Source organism: Gymnoscopelus microlampas (genome assembly GCF_963454915.1).
Source record: "Gymnoscopelus microlampas genome assembly, chromosome: 11".
NCBI classification, from domain to species: Eukaryota; Metazoa; Chordata; class Actinopteri; order Myctophiformes; family Myctophidae; genus Gymnoscopelus; species Gymnoscopelus microlampas.
In genome coordinates this window covers 30,253,616-30,275,138 of record NC_139948.1, presented here as the reverse complement: position 1 = coordinate 30,275,138, position 21,523 = coordinate 30,253,616, and the positions used below count along the sequence as shown (strand labels likewise).

At 43.6% G+C, this 21,523-nt stretch overlaps 2 protein-coding genes across 5 annotated transcripts in view; both read left to right on the top strand.

The window, feature by feature from the left end:
* Positions 1–294: 294 nt before the first annotated feature.
* On the top strand, positions 295–8,646 carry gfap (glial fibrillary acidic protein; the record flags this gene model as incomplete). Its single annotated transcript, XM_084070959.1, has 9 exons — positions 295–806; positions 2,981–3,041; positions 3,562–3,657; positions 4,139–4,300; positions 4,756–4,881; positions 6,153–6,373; positions 6,480–6,523; positions 7,246–7,331; positions 8,543–8,646. The coding sequence occupies 9 exons, from the start codon at positions 295–297 to the stop codon at positions 8,582–8,584; spliced, it is 1,350 nt and encodes a 449-aa protein (XP_083927085.1). The 3' UTR covers positions 8,585–8,646.
* Positions 8,647–18,519: 9,873 nt separating this feature from the next.
* kcnh6a (potassium voltage-gated channel, subfamily H (eag-related), member 6a) overlaps positions 18,520–21,523 on the top strand; it is a 28,818-nt gene continuing 25,814 nt past the window's right edge. For all 4 annotated transcript variants that reach the window (XM_084071453.1, XM_084071452.1, XM_084071451.1 and 1 more), the window contains exon 1: positions 18,520–18,792. In XM_084071453.1, coding sequence (XP_083927579.1) covers positions 18,717–18,792 — 76 coding nt within the window. In that variant the 5' untranslated portion in view covers positions 18,520–18,716. The remainder of the gene's footprint in view (positions 18,793–21,523) is intronic.

Sequence of the window (21,523 nt, the reverse complement as noted above, 5' to 3'; positions counted from 1 at the left end):
GAGAGAGAGAGAGAGAGAGAGAGAGAGAGGGCAGCAAAGAGAGTGGAGAAAAAAAGGAGATGCCCGAAAGACATTTGTAGTTGAGTGGACGAGCACAAACAATCCCTGGCACACATTTTTTTTGAGTGTCATTTAAACCACCCCTCCGCTCTCTCTCTTTTTTGTCCCATTCACTGACTGCCACCTTCCCTCCCCTGTTGCCCCACCCTGTGGCCTCTCTGCTTGGGACTCGTGGGAGGGGGGGCATCTCTATAAAAGCACTGTTTGTCCCCTGACCAAGCTCTATTCCTCATCATGGAGACTCAGAGAGTCCAGTCATCTTATAGGAGGCGTTTTGGGCTCCATAGCTCCAGCAGCACAGTCTCAGGAGGCAGACTTGGCCGCCTGTCCTGGCATGGCAGCCCTCGACACCTCACCCACTCCACCCCGGTGACCAGGATTTCCCTGGGCTCGGCCAGCGGGGCCCTGCTCTTGGGGAGTCCTGGGGACCGGCTGGATTTCTCGGCCGACTCGCTGCTGAAGGCCCAGTACAAGGAGAACCGCACCAACGAGAAGGTGGAGATGATGGGTCTAAATGACCGCTTTGCCAGCTACATAGAGAAGGTGCGCTTCCTGGAGCAGCAGAACAAAGTGCTGGTGGTCGAGTTGAACCAGCTGAAAGGAAAGGAGCCCAGTCGCCTGGGAGACATCTACCAGGATGAGCTGAGGGACCTGCGTAGGCAAGTGGACGGACTCAGCACAGGGAAAGCCCGCCTGGAAATAGAGAGGGATAACCTGGCAGGAGACGTGGCCACACTCAAGCAAAGGTACAGTGAGCAAGGAGCAGCATATCATGTTTCATGTTGCGGTGATGTCTGTGAGTGTTATTTGTTAGATTTGCAATGATTTCTTACAAATGCCCAGAAAACAGCTTTGATATAAATGTGTTCAAAGAGTGTGCAGTATAATTATGCATCTACAGTATTGCAATATCAAAGACAGTTCTTTCTTTCTTTCTTTGTTTTTCAGTTTTGATATTACTGTTATTAATGAGTTTTTTTTATTCTTTATGTTTTTAATAATCACTTTACTGAAGATGGGTCAGAGTTGAGGTGATTTAGATGAAAATCAAATCAGCAGAATATATATATATAGAGAGAGAGATTTTATACAATGACAAAATCTTACTAATTCAGTTCTAAATTCTGATTAATAAAACAAAATGTGTATTTATGCATATTTTGTGAATTTCTGGTTTGATGGCATTTGGACCACTGTCATCTGGTGGGGCTTTGGTCATGGATTCCTCTTTATAAACTTCATCCAGCATAGACCCCCAGTAGCCATTAAATGAGTGTGAAGGAATGAAGGAAACACAATAGAGAGCTCTTCACAAAGAGAGCTGTGAGCAAGGCAGATGTTCTCTTGTTGCATGCCTGTTAATCAGCATCCATATTCTGGGGTAACATTTGTCAAAAATAGCCAATCTACAAGCTCTCAACACGCTGAAATGTGATTGACCGATGTGAGCTTCTAGATCGCCTGTTTTTGACGAAGAGATTTGGTGCAGACGGGGGAAAGGGGTCCAAGTAGAGAGCCAACTCAGGTTAAGTTTACTTGTCTGGAGTCTAGAGGGTTTAATGGGATATTTCTCTTTCAAACATGTTTGGGGTCATTTTAACTTCTACTCAGGCTTTTGTGAGGACCCCAGACAGTTTTTAAGTTGCTTGATTCAGTATTTAGATATTTGATATTCATTTTATCAGACACGCCCCCTTCCTATACAAACCCATTGTAACTTCAAACTCCATTTTAACCATGATAGATTCATCAAAAACTGATATTGTCGTGTTTTCTCAATTACTTTTTCTTTTTTATAATGTTGAAAAAGAAAAAAAGATTCTTTTTTTTTTAAACACGGCCCCCTTACATATTAGAAGGCCAATATCAGTCACCAGAACCATGGATGGGTGTTTTTAATGAAGAGGTTAAAATGGAGTTTGAAGTTAAATGAGTTTGTATAGGAATCTGATCAAATGAATATAAAATATCTAAATACTGAATCAAGCAACTTAAAAACTGTCTGGGGTGCTCTCAAAAGACTGAGTAGACGTTAAAATGACCCCACACATGTTTCTATCTAATCTATCTAATACAATCATCTCTAAAATTGATATGTGAACATCCTTGACATCAGCAAGCTCAGTTTCAGAGACAAGCTCACTCTAATGACCACAAAACTGCTGCTCTTTACAGAAGGAGTGAGTGAATAGTGATGGTCAGAGGTCCCTGTATGGTTTTGTTCTTCTCTGTGGGCCATTCGGCTAACACTGCATGAACACATACAGATGTTGTCTTGGGTCTGTGAGCTTGTGCAGGTGTCTGTTTGCATGTGTGTGCACTTGCACATCTGTGTGTGTGTGTGTGTGTGTGTGTGTGTGTGTGTGTGTGTGTGTGTGTGTGTGTGTGTGTGTGTGTGTGTGTGTGTGTGTGTGTGTGTGTGTGTGTGTGTGTGTGTGTGTGTGTGTGTGTGTGTGTGTGTGTGTGTGTTTGTGTGCGTGTGAGAGACAGATGGGGCATAGGATGACAGGATGACGTATCTCTGTGTGAGAGTGTGTATGTGGATCCATTGTAAATGTGTAAACTCCACCCCGTGGGAAAGGCTTCTGGCTGCTAGATTGGTGTGAATGACTAATGACGCGTAAGCTTCCAATTCAGCTGAGCCCTGGCCTTCTCTTGCACACCTCTGCTACTGTAGCATGGGGAACAGTAGTGCATCTATCATTAGAAACCAGCCAAAATTGTGTTTTTATCTATGCAGCATAACCCTATTATATAAAGTAAAGTAAAGTATAAAGTATGTTCAAACAACCTTGCTGTTGAACTTGATGTAACTGTAAACTACTGGGGAGTTGTTTGATGTGTCTTTTGCATTATGTTTTGATTTGCTCCGGCAGTGTTGCCAACTGATTTTGTTTGTTGTTGTTTGTGTGATGCTCAGATTGCAGGAGGAGATGGGTCTTCGTCAGGATGCGGAGAACAACATGAATATCTTCAGACAGGTACTGTATTGTTATTCCTCTTTTTATATACAGTATACAGTATATTTTTCGGGCTTTTCTGCCTTTATTTGATAATGTTGGAGATTGACGGGTAATGGGGAAAGAGTAGGGGAGTGACACGCAGCAAAGGCCCCCGGAATGAGGAATCGAACTCAGGACTCGCTGTCAGAGCCTATATATGGTATGCGCCTTAACCACTTGGCCATTGGCGCGACAGCACTCTGTGTACTGTAATTCCTGTGACTAGATGAAAGCGCCCTTCAAGCGTTGGCCCGTCCTACCTGAAAGACCCCCCCCCCCACCCCCCCCTCTGTAGCTTCCTGTAGATGACGCATGCACACAGTAGGGCAATATTTGTGCCACCTTTGGAGGCAGTTGTACTACTGGTCTGCTGTGGGACCCGGCCACAAAAAATAAACACGCACACACTCGCTTTCCAATTCTACTATTAAGATATCTGTCACCTTCTGTCACAGCTTGTTATTTTAACAATATGTTTGACCGCTTATTCTTTGCATAGGATGTAGACGAGGCATCTCTTAACCGTGTGCAGCTGGAGAGGAAGATTGAGGCCCTGCAGGATGAAATCAATTTCCTGAAGAAGATTCATGACGAGGTGAACCACCAAGACCCACTACCAACACCACCACCACCACCATCTCCACCCGACACTATGTATCCACAACCAACTCCACCCACCATCACTATTGTCACCCCACCATCAACTTTACCCTCGTCCATCACCAACTGCACTCCACTCACCATGACCACCATCCCACCAACATTACCGTCCACAGTTCCTTTACCCCACACGTACTTGGATGCTAAGGACACAGCAGAAGATTGCTCATGACCTTATGGGTCATATGGCTTGGGCACCAGTGTTTCCAAAGGCTGCTTACTTAACTTTACTACTTACTACACTTCACTTGAATCAATAAATCAGATTTTTTTATGTGTAAAAGGTAACAAACAATGAAAGATTATTTTGCCATTAGAGTATCTGTTAAAAAATATTCCTCCACCTAATTTATCCCTTATTTCTTATCATTCCCATCTTCATCTTATTTTCTGTTGCTTCCTGCCACTGTATGCAGGAGCTGCGTGAGTTTGTGGAGCAGCTGCAGGCCCAACAGGTCCATGTGGATTTGGATGTGTCCAAGCCAGACCTGACCACTGCTCTCAGAGACATCAGGGTTCAGTATGAGGTCATGGCCAACTCCAACATGCAGGAGACAGAGGAGTGGTACAAATCCAAGGTCAGCTCATTCACATTTGCACCAGTCTTCCTCCAGCTAATGTAATCACTCCTGTCTGTGTGTCTGTCTGTCTATTAGCACAAAAACTTGAGAACGAATGGGTTGATCTTTATAACATTTGGTGGCAATGATCAGTAGGCTGCCCCCAAGAGTTTATTAACTTTCGGGTGGAAAAGATGAGAGGTCAAGGTAGAACAAGAGATATATTGGTTTAGGCAGGGTTTATACCATAGGAGAGAAGGCCCTGGCATGTGGCATTCAGTCTAAAGCAAGAGACCAGAGACAGAGGTCTGAAACACTGGCGGAAGCAGAGATGCCTTTTCATGAAGAAATTGCAAGATAGCCTACACAAAAGTCATTAATAATCAATAATACCACGAACAATAACTAGCATCTATTATACACTGATGCAACTGCAATGATGCACAGGGCATAATATTCATCTTTAAACACAGTTTGCTGACCTGACGGATGCAGCCAATCGTAACGCAGAGGCCTTGCGACAGGCAAAGCAGGAGGCCAATGACTATCGCAGACAGATCCAAGTGATGACCTGTGACCTGGAGGGTCTCCGCGGGACGGTGAGTCAACCAATCAAGAGTTGATTTTATGTTTATAATGATTAAGTGACAGGGGTGCTCGGGTGGCGCAGTGGTAAAGTACCTTCCCACCACCGCAGAGTCTGAATCCACCACAGTGCATCCGGCTTTGTCAAGTGTCTATCTGTACCAGTGGTTCTCAATCTTTTCAGGCCGTGACCTTCAAAATAATCATAATTGAACTGGGGACCCCCCAAAATAATCATATTTGAACTGGGGACCCCCACCCTGACAGGCTCTTGGAATTGCAGGAGTTTAGGCATTACATTTAGTTTGACTCGGTTCCACAGATAAATATTGTGAAAATAGCTGATCTACAAGCTCACACTTGCAGATCAGCTATTTTCAAATTTATTGTATTATTTGAAAATGTGGCCAATGTTTGACCAGTTTTTATAGGTATAAGTTTGTTGATTACTTTTGATGCAGTAATGGTATTTTTTCTTTTCTTTCTTTCTTTTTTTGAGGGATTAAAAAGGTCTTAAAAGTATTTAAATTGTCACTTTACTGTCAGGTTGAGAACCACTGATCTATACAAACACAATTGGCCCATGTTCGGGGGGAGGTAAGTAGGGCAGGGAGGCTGATATGTGTCACTGCACATACTCCTACGGTTTGGGGCAGCACCTGTCAGCAGGGAGTGGAGTAAGACGGACAGGGCCGCATTAACCGTGGAACTTAGTGGAACTTGTGTTCCACGAGAATTGTGTATTTAATTTTTGTGTATTTAAAGACATTTTTTTGATTTATATTGGTCAAATAGAACCGAATTAGACCAAATTAGACCCGAATTAGACCGAATTAGACCCGAATTAGACCCGAATTAGACCCGAAAAATTTCTCAGGTTGTGCGCATGCACGCGCGCGCATGTGCGTGAAATTACGCCACTGGGGGGGCCTTTGATTTTGTGGTGTTCCACTGCCCTGAGGGGTCTTAATGCGGCCCTGAAGACGGAGGTGTGCGTGAAATTACGCCACTGGGGGGGCCTTTGATTTTGTGGTGTTCCACGGCCCTGAGGGGTCTTAATGCGGCCCTGAAGAAGGAGGTGCTACGTCTTCCCAGTGGGGTCTCCTCACTGGTAGGTGAGCCAGTAGGACACAACAGCAGTGTCAACACTCAGAAATGTGTGTGGGAAGGAATTAATTAGCATAACTATTACATTTAGGAGAAAACAAAGATGAAGATCACTGTGAATATGTACATTAACCACTAATGTTTATTTTCGCCTCACAACCCTCTTGTCCCACTCCAGAACGAGTCCCTGGAACGCCAGCTGCGTGACATGGAGGATCGTTTTGCCATGGAGATAAGTGGTTACCAGGATACAGTGGGTCATTTGGAGGAGGACATCCAGTCTCTGAAGGAGGAGATGGCCAGGCACTTGCAGGAGTACCAGGATCTCCTCAACGTCAAACTGGCCCTGGATATTGAGATCGCCACCTATCGGAAACTTCTGGAAGGGGAGGAGAGCAGGTGTGTGTGGGAGAGCATTTTAGATTGTTGGTATGATTGTAAGTGTGAAGGAGAATAATTGTTGTTTGGGAACTGTAATTGTAATTGCACTTGCTTCTCTTTTTAGGATCACTGTTCCAGTTCAGAGTTTTGCCAACCTGCAGTTCAGAGGTGGATAAAGAATCAATCTTTCCTTTATTGAATTGATTGTGTTGGCTTTGCATGCTGATCATATTACCTGCTGTTTCAATAAATAGTTGCTGTTAACATTTCCTGCTCTTTTTGAACCATTTGCTGTAGATATTATTTGATGCTGTTTACAACACCTGTGCATTCAGTTCCATCTATTTTGATATTATGTGTTGTTTGGTGCCTTTATGCCCATTTGAGCAGAAGAAGGAGCTCTTTCCAACTCATTTTTATTACACACATTTCCATGTAATGCTACAGAACACTAACCTGACTTTGCCAGAAGGGGGCGCAAGTTCGCAACCTTCTTCCATCTGGCAGAGTCAGGTTAACACAATGCAAGGTTTGACACTATTAAACACCATTAAACATAAAATACTAATAACAATACCACAGAAAGTGCAACAATTGAATGAGTTGAGATGCACTTGATTGTCCACTTTTTTATTAGATTGCACAGCCAACAGGACTGTGTCATTAATGTAATTTCATTACTTCTTTGATTGATTATTATGACTGTGCTTTCCAGTTATTTTTGTTCTATGTTCGTTTCTTCTCTATTCTGACTTTCCCTATTCCGACTCGTGTAATGTTGAGAGTTTGCACAAACAATTGCTTCACCCACTCCAATACACCTGTAATCTTGTCATGTGACATTAAAGTTGATATGATTCTGGCCCTCTCTTTCCTCTGCCATCCTTCAGAAACCAATGTGGACACTAAATCTCCAGAGGCCCAGCACGTGAAGAGGAGCATCCTGGTGCGAACTGTGGAGACTCGAGATGGTGAGGTATGTGTCAAAATAGAACAACCTAGAACACAAGCCTATTCTACCACAGTGGTTCCCAACCTTTTGTGGATCAAGACCCAATTGCAAATCTCTAAAGCATTCGTGGGCCATAAATCTGACCACTTAAAGCTGCACTATGTAAGTATCCTCTTCTACCCCGGATTTGAACCTGGTTTCCTGCACAAGTGCTGACATTTTGACCATTGACCTAATAGAGCCTGCCTGCTTGCTCATGGGATGAATTGAATATTGACCATCAGGTCAAAATTCGTGTCAGATCCTGTATCTAAGTAAGTAAGTAGATCGGGCGAGGCTTATTGTCGGTATCAGCTAATGGCGCGGGAGTCTGTCCCTGTTACAATGCGCTAGACCCCTGGGAGATGGATTGCTGAGGTGGAGCTCTCAGCTCCCAGTACTTACCGCACGACTTGATGCACCCTAGCCGTGCTACTCATATGCCAAGTTGCCGATGCTCGGGATCGAACCCATGACTTGACTTTGTGGTCCAAAGGCGAGAGCTCTACCGACTGAGCTACCCGGTCATAGATCCTGTGTCTATAGGTGAAGACATGACCTTTGATACGATCTAAATGTCTCTAAATAGAAGAGCAGGGAGACAAAATACAACCACCCCAATTGCATAAGTTATATTGTATTAACATACTCTACCATACTATACAGATTGGACAAAATTACATTTCATTCATTAAAAAAAAAGTTACATAGTGCCGCTTTAACACGGCAGTGGGCTGCGTGCATATTTATTTTAATGACCAATCAATCGATTGTGTTCCAGCTTGGATCAATGGAACTAACATTCCTATTTCCTATTTAATTGGTATCACAATGAAACATTTTTTTTTAAAGAAACAATACCATGAAATGATTTTACATTCTTTTTTTAATATTAATGTTTTATTATCAAAAACATCTTAGCGTTTTGCCAATTATTTGGGGGCCCACTTTGAACATCCTCACCATGAGAGGTTGCAAGTTGGGAATCACTGTTCTACCAGACTGATCTGTATTGTTGCACCGTACATCCCTCTCAATGCCTCTAGAGGGCAGTGTGTCATATTGTGTACTGATGTAAGCCCCTGTACGCACACTTCATCCACACTCAGCAGCAGCACAGCTGATGCCTTCTGTGACACATACAGCAACTCAACAGGGAGTTTACTATTTTTAACTGTGATCTCTTTGCTTTTCAGATTATTAAGGAATCCACAACTGAGCACAAAGATCTTCCTTGATTTCCAACTAGGCACGCATATTCAACAGTCATCTTGTCTTCTGTAACCCTCTGAAGATTTGAATGATTATTACATGTTCCTTGTTTTCAAACTCAAACATTGCCCTGTACCCATCACAACATTTCTTTTCTCTCTTCATTATCTACAAACCATGATGTGCGATACACTGTCTGTCACGTGACCACAGCAAAGATCATTGACACCAACATTATGCCTAATTTATGCTCTGTCGTACGATTGAGTATAAATCAGGCACTAGAATTTCTGGCGATTGCATATTTTTTCTACTATTAGCTTGAGTGTGAAATGTTGGCCACTGTCTTTGGGCCTATCCCAATAACAGCACACTGGTAGCTCCTCTGATCCTGAGTGATAGATCAGATTGTTATCATTGTTTTGGAATAGTTGCCAGAGAAGAGGCCTTGAAACGTAGTGATTGTGTGGCGCAGAAGTTGTGTGGTTACTGTGTATGTGAGGAGCAAAGAGTAAGCAGTAGTCAGGATGGGCTTTTGGACAAGTATGATGTGTGTATATGACAGTGCTTTTTAGCAAAATCACAGCTGGTAGTAGATCGGTTTTATTCTCATCCGGTGCGATGTTATGGCTCATTCCACTGTTGCCACGGCCACCTTTGTTTGCATAATCCCTTTGTAAAACTCACCTCTATCACAGCATCCACCCTCCATAGTCCTCTCTCTCTCTCTCTCTCTCTCTCTCTCTCTCTCTCTCTCTCTCTCTCTCTCTCTCTCTCTCTCTCTCTCTCTCTCTCTCTCTCTCTCTCTCTCTCTATCCCCCTTTCTCGCTCTCTCTCTCTCTCTCTGTCTCTCTCTCTTTCTCTCTCTCTCTCCTCTCTATTTCTGTCTGTCTGTCGGTCTGTCTGTCTGTCTGTCTGTCTGTCTGTCTGTCTGTCTGTCTGTCTGTCTGTCTGTCTGTCTGTCTGTCTGTCTGTCTGTCCGTGTGTGTGTGTGTGTGTGTGTGTCTCTCTCTCTGTCTGTCTCTCTCTCTCTCTCTCTCTCTGTCTCTCTGTCTCTCTCTGTCTCTCTCTCTGTCTCTCTCTGTCTCTCTCTCTGTCTCTCTCTGTCTCTCTCTCTGTCTCTCTCTGTCTCTCTCTGTCTCTCTCTCTCTCTCTCTCTCTCTCTCTCTCTCTCTGTCTCTCTTTCTCTCTCTCTCTCTCTCTCTCTGGTGCTGTGTTATTCACTGTGTGATAACAGAACATCATCTTTTAACACTTAACCGGTGTCAGGACAGGGCATGGCCACTTAAGTAGCAGAGGTGATGGGTGCAGAGCAGAGGTGAGACATGGGAGTGTGGGGAACCACTAATGTGACCTTTAACCCCCGACCTCCAGTCAAGGGTCGGTCTCTGGAGTGGTGGAAGTGATAGTACAGAGAGACATGGAGAGAGGAGGGTGTCATGGAAATAACACAGTGCTAGGACAACTGCTGTGGGGGATGCGGCTGTCTCCATGACTACAGCCTCCCCACCCTCAGCAGAAAGCCTTTATTTCACATTCATGGGAGGGGTTGGAAGGGTGGATGTCACAGCACTAAACATGAATCCCTCACTGCTATAGCGGAAACCCCACGGACTTAACCGAGCTGAAAGCGACGCCACTAATTACAGTCACTGTGACTGAAGCTGTGCATCGTTCTGTCTTCGCCGAAGACAGACTGTGATTGTGTTCCCATGTGCCTTTGTTTGGTCTCCCATCTCTGTCTGTCTGTCTCTCTCCCCCTGTTTCTGACAATAACATCCCTCCCTCTTGTTTATACTTTCATGTTCTTTGTTTGTCAATTGTAGGTCTAACTTGTGACTGCTGAGTCTTATGACATGAAGCAGCTGAATCGCACGCAGCTCGTAAATATGATGTTAATATAACTCTAGCTTTGGTCAACACTATACATTATGATGACATGTTAACAGCAATAAAATGTTGTTTGTTAAATATTGTGTTGCTGTGTTTTTTTGTTTTGTTTTGTCTTATTAAAATTGTACTAAATTGTTCTTCATGATTTTGACTTGCTTGCTTTATTTAACGTTATGCCACCTGTTTTTCCTTGGAATTGTGATGCTGTGTTCGCAATTTGCATTGACTCACTGTGAATTCCAACCTGGGTTGTGTGTAAAGAATAAGTGATAAATTGCCTGACTCACACATCACCATAATCCTCAAAGCTGAGTATTATATGAACTGACAGCCGGCATCAATCTCAACCAGAAAAAGGTTAAGATACTGGCAGGAGAAGACGCTGGTGGTCGTCAGTTTGATCTTTTGTGCTCATTGCCTAGAGTCTTAGCACCGAGCAGATGGGTTCACCTCATAATGTGAATGTCACTCTAAGTACGTTGACACATATGGCTGCCAAGAATAGCAGCCATATATATATATATATATCTCCTGGGGCTAATGTACTGTATGAATGTATGAATGTATGTATGTATGTATGTATGTATGTATGTATGTATGTATGTATGTATGTATGTATGTATGTATGTATGTATGTATGTATGTATGTATGTATACACCTCTGTGTGTTTTTGTGTTGTGTTTGCATCGAAGTGTGTCCCCTGTGACTGTGAGTGTACGATTGCAACAGTGTGTAAAGTACATACGTATCTGTTTCGCCTGAGTCTTATCTGAGGAATGGGGGACTCAGGTCCGCACTAGAGGTGGCCTCGAGCTGAAGGAATTCTCAACAGATAAAACTCTCTTGCTGACGTCTGGACCACAAAAACTTTTCCATACAGTCTCTTTAAAGTGGTTACCAAACTTTTTCACCCAAACTTATAAAAATACATTATGAATTAACCACTTAAGCCCTATTTAATAGTGAAAATAGCCGATTTGCAAGCTCACGACGCATCGCCTCGTGGCACGTTGTGAGCTTGTACATCTGCTATTTTCACTATTTCTCAAAGTTTTTTTACATTTATGGATTGTCTTAATTTTATTTGTATTCTTTTATTCAAATCTCTCAAGACGGATTCTGCTAACAGCAAAATGGGCCCGCGACCCAAGGATGAGTCCGGACCCAATGTTTGGGTAACACTTTAGAGTAGAATGGGAATCAGGTAAAAGGTGGGTCAAGGGTACAGAGATGTGTATTTTTCCTGCCTGTTATCTGTCCAGAGCAGGCACGGGGTGAGAACAGCTGACATGTTGTGCATCAGCTTCCTCAGAGGAGTACTTTTCATGAAGACACATTTTAAGTCTCTCAGTTCAGTTGTGTTAAAAGGAAACTATACCTGTGGATTACAGAATTGCGGGTAGTGCTGCAGACCTCCATGTCTGAAAATACACATAATGTGTGCTCTAATCATCATGGCAATAATGGTGATGATTACTGATGATTATCTTCTGTCCTGGAGACATTCAGTCATGGGAGGTTGTCAGTGTACAAAGAATAGATACCGTAATTAAGTCTGCTAATGCATTTCATGATTTTAGCAAAGATGTACATACAATGGTGTTACATTCTATTGTTAATACTGGGTTGTACAGCACACACACACACACACACACACACACACACACACACACACACACACACACACACACACACACACACACACACACACACACACACACACACACACACACACACACACACACACACACACACACACACACACACACATACACACATGCACTTTTTTAAGGCTCTTTGTCTACTGCCCTCTCTGGCACACATTCCTGTCTTACTTGGCCCTCACACCAAAGGGTCATGGGAAGGCATGTGGGCTTGTTGGTTAATTTTAGCCCTCATTTCATCAAGCCCATTGAGACAAAACACAGAGCAATCACCTCATCCTCTCCATCGAGGCCTGAAGTCACATTCCCTCTCATCCTTAAATACTGTCGAAACCACGCCACAGATTAGTTTTCAGTGTTGTTGTCCATTATACATAAACACAATGATGATTGATTTATGTTAAACTAACCTGGCTCACACTGAAAACCCATGGGGAGCCAGTATACAAGAACATAAAATAAGGTCTGAACACTGTAACTTACTTAGATGCAATGTATTGGCACATATGGTGGATGTGCCAATACATTGCATCTAAGGGAGCTACAGTGTGGGGAGACTGTGGACTGTCTTTCATGTTTCATTTTTTGTAAGAGCAGTACTGCAATGATGAATCGTAACTAGATTAATTGCTAAAATTATATAATCCTTATGGTCATCACATACAATAAACGTCTTTTATCTGGGTTTGACTTTCCTGTCTATTATGTTAAGCCTCACCAGCATTCTCAGCTGCCATGGACATCATCAGGGGCTGTGATTTGATTTTCCGAAATACGTTATATTAATCAGTGTGACAGTGTGACACATGAATGAATATGGAGAGACGGTCATTTTCAAGGCTCTGAACAACTGGTTCCAGTGAATGAGGATGGGCAATTTCATCTTTACAATGAGCTACTGCCATCCTTAATCTCCTTCAAAACCGCTCTAAAAGGCACTTACAGGTGGCTGCAATTCAAAAAGTAAAAGCCTATACCCCCCCCCCCCCCCTCCAAACTGTTTATATGATGTTTTGCATACTAGTGTATATTTGTCTGTCATTAAATGTTTCGATGAATTGAGTACAAAGGACATCTTGGGGTTAAAATCCTCTTAGCAGACCTTGTATTTGAACTGTTCTTTCCTGTGTGTTTTTTTTTTTTTTTACAAACTGTCAATATGTATTCAATCAATCAATCAAAACTTGATGTTCCCTCAACTTATGACCAAAACTAGGCTCCTCTGTCACTCACACACACACACACACACACACACACACACACACACACACACACACACACACACACACACACACACACACACGTGCGCGCGCTACATGACCATCTGTATTATTACAGCCAATTATTGAGATTAAAACGGTAAAGGGCTGTGATAGCAGCCGTGGAGAAAGATGCTATTTCTGGCCTGGGTTCTTGTGATGTGGAGTGAAGCGGTAGATGATGAGAGTGCCTGCTCTGTGTCACAGTGTGTCAGGCGCGTCGCGGCTGCCTCGTTTCTCACTTGTCAAAACGAGGGAGGGTGGTCGAGCAGTGGTGTAAAGTAACTAAGTATTGTAGCTTAAGTACAATGTTGAGGTATTTTTTTTACCTATTATTTCCAATTTTCAGTACTTTTACTTCTACACTATACATCTACATCTCAGAGGCAAATCTTATATTTTTACTCCACTACTATTTGAAAACTTTAGTTGCTAGTTACTTTGCAGGTATAAATTATTATATTATAAAACATACATTAACCACTTTAGCCCTATTGTATACATGGGCTGTTTGAAAATAGCCGATCTACAAGCTCACAATGCCTCAACAGCTTGTAAATCTTCTATTTTCAAAACTTTTAGCCTACTTTTACTTTTAGTACTTTAAGTAGCCTAGTATTAATATATTTTGATGCCAATACTTTTTTTTTAACTTTTACTCAAGTGACATTTTGAACACAGGCCTTTTTACTTGTAACAGAGTCTTTTTTACATTGCAGTATTGATACTTTTACTGAAGTAAAAAACGTGAGTACTTTTTCTACCACTACTCACTTCTCACTTGTCAAAACGAGGGAGGGCGGTTTGGGGGTGTGAGGATCAGTGTGACTCTACCAAATAGGCGCTCGAACGCTTCTTCCCTATTGTCCGCATCGCTCGCTATTCAAGCTTCGCGAAATGCTGCCATATGGCATAAAGCTAATTGGATGGATATAACAAACTGGGAATCACTTCGTTTCATGTCTCGGCTCACTTTTTTTTTCTTTTTCCGAAAGCAGTTTCTTTCTTTTGAACGTTGTCGGCAATACGTATAGCCTAGAGACCCTGGACAGTTTCAATAGGTCTTTAAGTAGGCCTAGTTTTTCCCCCAGTCACTTTGCGTGTGTTTTATTCGGTGTTGCTTATTTAGTCAACGTGGCAGTTTGTCTCTTTTTTTATGAACTTTTTTTTAAAAAACAGCTTTCTTCTTTTAATCGGTAGACGTAGATCTTGACTTGTCTCAATTGTCTTGACGGTTGACAGCTGTGTTCCGTCAGCAGAAATAACGGAGCAGAAATAAGACTTCCGGTTGACGATCCCTTCAGAATAAGAGTACCCTCTAGAGTAAAAAGAAACCATTGAAAACCATTGAAAAACGGTTCATTTGCACATTAAAACTATAAATTAAGCATTTAAACGAAGCTATACAACACATATTATGTTTCTGTGTAACAAAAACGTTTTTTAAAAGATAAAAAATGTATCTAAATGGATAAATGTTGTTCAATGGAGTGCATAGCCTATAGAAATTGGACACTGGACCGGAGACGGACACGTGTGCCAACACTTGTGACATACTCACGCGTTCGGGGAGACCCCCTCTACAACGCCAAACTCTCCGCTAAGCGGCACAGGTGTAAAAAAAAGTGTGGCGGACCGTCCAGTGAGGTCAGAGGTCAGAAAAGTGCCGTTTTCAGTGCGTAGCCTATACCAATTGGACACTGGACCGGAGACGGACACGTGTGCCAACACTTGTGACATACTCACGCGTTCGGGGAGACCCCCTCTACAACGCCACACTCTCCGCTAAGCGGCACAGGTGTAAAAAAAAGTGTGGCGGACCGTCCAGTGAGGTCAGAGGTCAGAAAAGTGCCGTTTACAGTACATAGCCTATACAAATTGGACACTGGACCGGAGACGGACATGTGTGCCAACACTTGTGACATACTCACGCGTTCGGGGAGACCCCCTCTACAACGCCACACTCTCCGCTAAGCGGCACAGGTGTAAAAAAAAGTGTGGCGGACCGTCCAGTGAGGTCAGAGGTCAGAAAAGTGCCGTTTTCAGTGCGTAGCCTATACCAATTGGACACTGGACCGGAGACGGACACGTGTGCCAACACTTGTGACATACTCACGCGTTCGGGGAGACCCCCTCTACAACGCCACACTCTCCGCTAAGCGGCACAGGTGTAAAAAAAAGTGTGGCGGACCGTCCAGTGAGGTCAGAGGTCAGAAAAGTGCCGTTTTCAGTGCGTAGCCTATACCAATTGGACACTGGACCGGAGACGGACACGTGTGCCAACACTTGTGACATACTCACGCGTTCGGGGAGACCCCCTCTACAACGCCACACTCTCCGCTAAGCGGCACAGGTGTAAAAAAAAGTGTGGCGGACCGTCCAGTGAGGTCAGAGGTCAGAAAAGTGCCGTTTACAGTACATAGCCTATACAAATTGGACACTGGACCGGAGACGGACATGTGTGCCAACACTTGTGACATACTCACGCGTTCGGGGAGACCCCCTCTACAACGCCACACTCTCCGCTAAGCGGCACAGGTGTAAAAAAAAGTGTGGCGGACCGTCCAGTGAGGTCAGAGGTCAGAAAAGTGCCGTTTTCAGTGCGTAGCCTATACCAATTGGACACTGGACCGGAGACGGACACGTGTGCCAACACTTGTGACATACTCACGCGTTCGGGGAGACCCCCTCTACAACGCCACACTCTCCGCTAAGCGGCACAGGTGTAAAAAAAAGTGTGGCGGACCGTCCAGTGAGGTCAGAGGTCAGAAAAGTGCCGTTTTCAGTGCGTAGCCTATACCAATTGGACACTGGACCGGAGACGGACACGTGTGCCAACACTTGTGACATACTCACGCGTTCGGGGAGACCCCCTCTACAACGCCACACTCTCCGCTAAGCGGCACAGGTGTAAAAAAAAGTGTGGCGGACCGTCCAGTGAGGTCAGAGGTCAGAAAAGTGCCGTTTACAGTACATAGCCTATACAAATTGGACACTGGACCGGAGACGGACATGTGTGCCAACACTTGTGACATACTCACGCGTTCGGGGAGACCCCCTCTACAACGCCACACTCTCCGCTAAGCGGCACAGGTGTAAAAAAAAGTGTGGCGGACCGTCCAGTGAGGTCAGAGGTCAGAAAAGTGCCGTTTTTTTTTGTAAATCGCATTGTGAGCTTGTATCGCCTATTTTAACTATTTTAAAATAGTCCCAGTCCCACACGTACAGTCCCAGTCGGCAAAGTGTCACCTGGTACTACCAGGTGACCAATTGACACTTATTTGCACAATGTGCACTGACAAGTGATTCTGACGTATATCTGTATGCAAATCGTCTATTTTCACTATTTCAAAAATGTTTTAGAGGGGGTCTGAAAATGACTGTTTTCTGACCCCTGACCTCACTGGACGGCCCGCCACTTTTCAAAATACACCTCTCCCGCTTAGCGGAGAGTGTGGTGTTGTAGAGGGGGTCTCCCTGAACGCGTGAGTATGTCACAAGTGTTGGCACACGTGTCCGTCTCCAGTCCAGTGTCCACTATTGTCTGAAAACGGCACTTTTCTGACCTCTGACCTCACTGGACGGTCCGCCACACTTTTTTCTACACCTGTGCCGCTTAGCGGAGAGTGTGGCGTTGTAGAGGGGGTCTCCCTGAACGCGTGAGTATGTCACAAGTGTTGGCACACGTGTCCATCTCCGGTCCAGTGTTCAATTTGTATAGGCTATGCACTGTAAACGGCACTTTTCTGACCTCTGACCTCACTGGACGGTCCGCCACACTTTTTTTTACACCTGTGCCGCTTAGCGGAGAGTGTGGCGTTCTAGAGGGGGTCTCCCCGAACGCGTGAGTATGTCACAAGTGTTGGCACACGTGTCCGTCTCCGGTCCAGTGTCCACTATTGTCTGAAAACGGCACTTTTCTGACCTCTGACCTCACTGGACGGTCCGCCATACTTTTCTTTACATCTCTTCCGCTTAGCGCCGAGTGTGGCGTTGTAGAGGGGGTCTCCCTGAACGTGTGCGTATGTCAAAAGTGCTAGCGCCAACAGCCGTCTCCTGTCCAGTGTCCAGTATTGTCTGAAAATGGCACTTTTCTTACCTCAGGCCGCACTGGGCGGCCTGCCACTTTCCTTTTTTTACAAATTATCTCTCAAATGTTCACCAGCATTCTGTACTGGTCTGTATCCATTTTCTATCAAGTTTATGGGCGCTCAGTTATGGAGAAGTACACACACACACACACACACACACACACACACACACACACACACACACACACACACACACACACACACACACACACACACACACACACACACACAAACTACAAATTTACTAATATTTCTGTCCTCTATCTTTTTTATGCTGTGTTTCCATGTTGTATATATGTTGTTAAATAATATACATTTTTAATTATTTTTTTCTGATTACATTTGTATTTGTATTGTATTTTAGTTTTTAAATAGGTGAGATCAACTTTATAAACCCCAAATTCTTCTTTTTTTTTAATCTCACCTGCACTATCTACTATTATTATTTGTAGCATATTTTGTGGTCTCTTTTATCATTGTTTATTTGCTTCTGCAATAAACAATATTATATCATCATCATTTTCCAAGAGTGACCTGGCCTAGAGTCAGCATTATTACAACAATGGACAAACAATACAAAAACAATACATATATATATAACACACACAAATCAATATCCAGTTAAAGTGCAAAACAGTGCTAAGTGCACATTTAATGGGGGTCAATAGCCAATTTCAAACTGGAACAACCATTTAAAAAGACATACTGTACATCATAAATGTATTTTTTAAATACAATTGTGTCTTTTTTTTAAAACTTGCCACTTAGAAGTGTTTTAGTATGAGCCATTTAAAAGGCATACATCATAAATGTATTTTTAAATTAGATTTGTGTCTTTTAAAAAACATAAAAAATTCACGATCTTATTTTGAAGGCAACCGGAACCCTTATTTCTGCTAGGTCGAAAACCGGAAGTCCAATTTCTGCTGACGGAACGGAGCTACGGTTGACGCACGTGTGTGTGTGTGTGTGTGTGTGTGTGTGTGTGTGTGTGTGTGTGTGTGTGTGTTCGATACTTTTCTATCGGTCCATCCTCCAGCCTGTGGAGCGCCCCATTGCCCTGGCAACCAGTCGTCGCTGCGGCCGGCCAGCATCTCACTTGTCGCTCGTTTTAACATCTGCTGTTACGCGCATCACCGCTGGAAAGAGATCTGCCTGACTTTCTCTGAACATTTGCACGTTAATCTGTTTCGAGAGGCGTTTTTTTTTTAGATTAATGTGTCGGAGAAGTGTTTTCTTCCAGCGTAAGAATGCCTGTGAGACGCGGTCATGTTGCTCTCCAGAACACCTATCTGGACACCATTATCCGGAAATTCGACGGGCAAAGTAAGTGTTAGTGTACTATTTATTGTTTACTGTTTACTGTAGCTACATCGTCACTTTTATTGTTTTTTGAAGTTGGTGAGCTATAGTGAGACTTTATGACGGGTCACGGTCCTTTCATCAGGATGGATGATGCTTTCATTGCCTTAAAATAATACAATATAAGTGTAATATATCAACTTCAGTGTGAAATTATAATAGGCCTGTGTGTGTGTGTGTTATTTTATTTATTTGCACAGTAGTAGTGAGGTGTAGCCTATCAAATATTTCTAAGATTGCATAAAATGGGACTTTTCCAATTGATATTAGGCTATAGCGAATAGCGGGACTAAGTATTGATCAGTGATAAGATATAAGGCACTACTGTTCACCAAGTGGTTCATTAATGCGTTGACATAGGCTTAAACTAGGTGTTGTGGTCATCTTGTGTTCACTCCCAATGTAGCATTGTAGCCTATTAGATCAGTGTTTCTCAACCGTTTTTTGGGCCAGTGCCCGGGTGCCCCTATATCCAATATCCAGGTCCCTTACCTTACCGCCCCCCCACGCCCAATTTAAATGTAAGTTTAATTTGTATTGTATATTGTGTTGCTTGCATAACTTAGAAAACATCTAATTGATTTCCAAATATCAGATTTTACATTAAACTGGGCTGTTCGTATAGCCTATGTGAATATTATGTCATTATTAGCCTACTTCCTAGGGAGAGAGAAAAAGCCTGTTGATTATTGTATAAAGTAGAATTGTATATGGATGTCAGGCCCTGTATCAGGCCCCTCACGGCACTGAATGGCAGGGCTGACATGACCCTGTCACAGGCCCTGCCATGGCACCATGTTACCATGGTAACATATTACCAGCCCTGTCACAGGGATTCTTCTATCAGGCCCTGTGGCATTGCCTGACATCCCTGTCACACAGTGGTGTGAGAGGGGCCTGATGTGACAGGGGCCAGGGCATGACATCACTGTGACAGGGCTGTGACTGAGCCTGACAGCCCAGTGACAGGGCCTGACATCCCTGTCACAGGGCTGTGACAGGGCCTGATATCCCCGTGACATGGTCTGACATGCCTATGACAGGACTGTGACAGACCCTGTCACAGCCGTGTTTACAGCCCTGTCACAGGGATGTCAGGCCCTGTCACAGCCCTGTGACATGATACAAACACCCGACCAATGCCGGGATTTTGAGTCCGATGCCGATCCCGATTTTGGAGAGTCTTAGACCACCGATTAACGATTCGGATCGATATTTTGTCAAAAGGTGCAACACTTTCTAATCAATTTGAAAACATTTAACCAACATTTTCAAAAAGAATCGATCTAGCGATACGTTGTGAGCTCGTGGATCTACTGTTCTTGAACACTTTCACCAAGAATGACACGACCAAGATATATGTAACAGAAAGGTATAAAGTACACATCGGCTGCATAAAAGTCAAATAATGACCAATATATAGGCCAATGATACTGACCATGATTCTGACATGATACTGACCATGATACTGTCATTACTGACATGATACTGACATGATACTGACACGATACTGTCATGATACTGACATGATACTGACCATGATACTGACGTGATACTGACCATGATACTGACCATGATACTGTCATGATACTGTCATGATACTGACATGATACTGACATGATACTGACATGATACTGACCAGAGTCATGATACAGAGTCCGCACAGACACAAAAGATCAAAGGTTTATTACCACCGTTACTGTGATGCCTAGTGGCTCTTCCTCAGACGTTTCGAGCCACTGTGGCATTCATCAATCATAATCGAGGCAAAAGTTAGAAATAATTTTGATAATGATTTGAAGTCATATCACCCAGCCAGCCCTATTGTTTACATGTAATCTCGTCTGACTAAGGCCATTTTGGTCAACAACAATCTTAGTGGTCCGTTTCACTCAAAACCTATACCTATAGGACCCCACAGCACCTGTTTCTTGCTGCATCCTACTTACTTTTATGAAAGTACTCTCTTAGTAGTATGACCGACAGTAACCTAGGTCTCCTCCTGTCTAGGAGGAAGTGTTTTCACCTCATGACAAAGGGGTTCACCATGCATTTGTGACAGACAGTGTTATTGCCCAACCTAAATGCCTTTAGGTTTTTTGTCTGATTAGATCTCGACCAATAGTGTTTGAATCTAAAGACAAATTTTTCATGGTTTGCGAGAGATATTGTGGTGTTTCATTATGCAATGTCACCAAATATCTGTGTGTGTGTGTGTGTGTGTGTGTGTGTGTGTGTGTGCGTGTGTGCGTGCGTGCGTGCGTGCGTGCGTGCGTGTGTGTGTGTGTGCGCGCGCACGCCCATCATGAGTGCATGCGCGTGCACGACCAGGTGAGGCACGTGCCCCAGCAGTGCTGCTTAGCAACGGTGTGACGAGATCAGTGCCTCTGCTCTGAGCTCCAGATAATGAATCTGAATAGGATGCTTTCCAAAAGAGGAGCTCAGCTCACCCATTTACTTTAAAAGAGAGGGACTCGAGAGCAGCTGGAACAGAGGGACACCTTTTCTGGGCAAATCACCAAGTCCTTTCCTCTCATTTGTTTAGATAGTGAGCGATGAGAACTGTTGAATCCAGCCTCTCTGGTTGATAATAAAAGCAAAATAGAAAGGTGTTACAATATGTGATCTCCCTTCATGTCAGCTCTTATACTAAAAGCCTTCGAACAAATAGCATGTTGGTTGTGCAATGTTTACA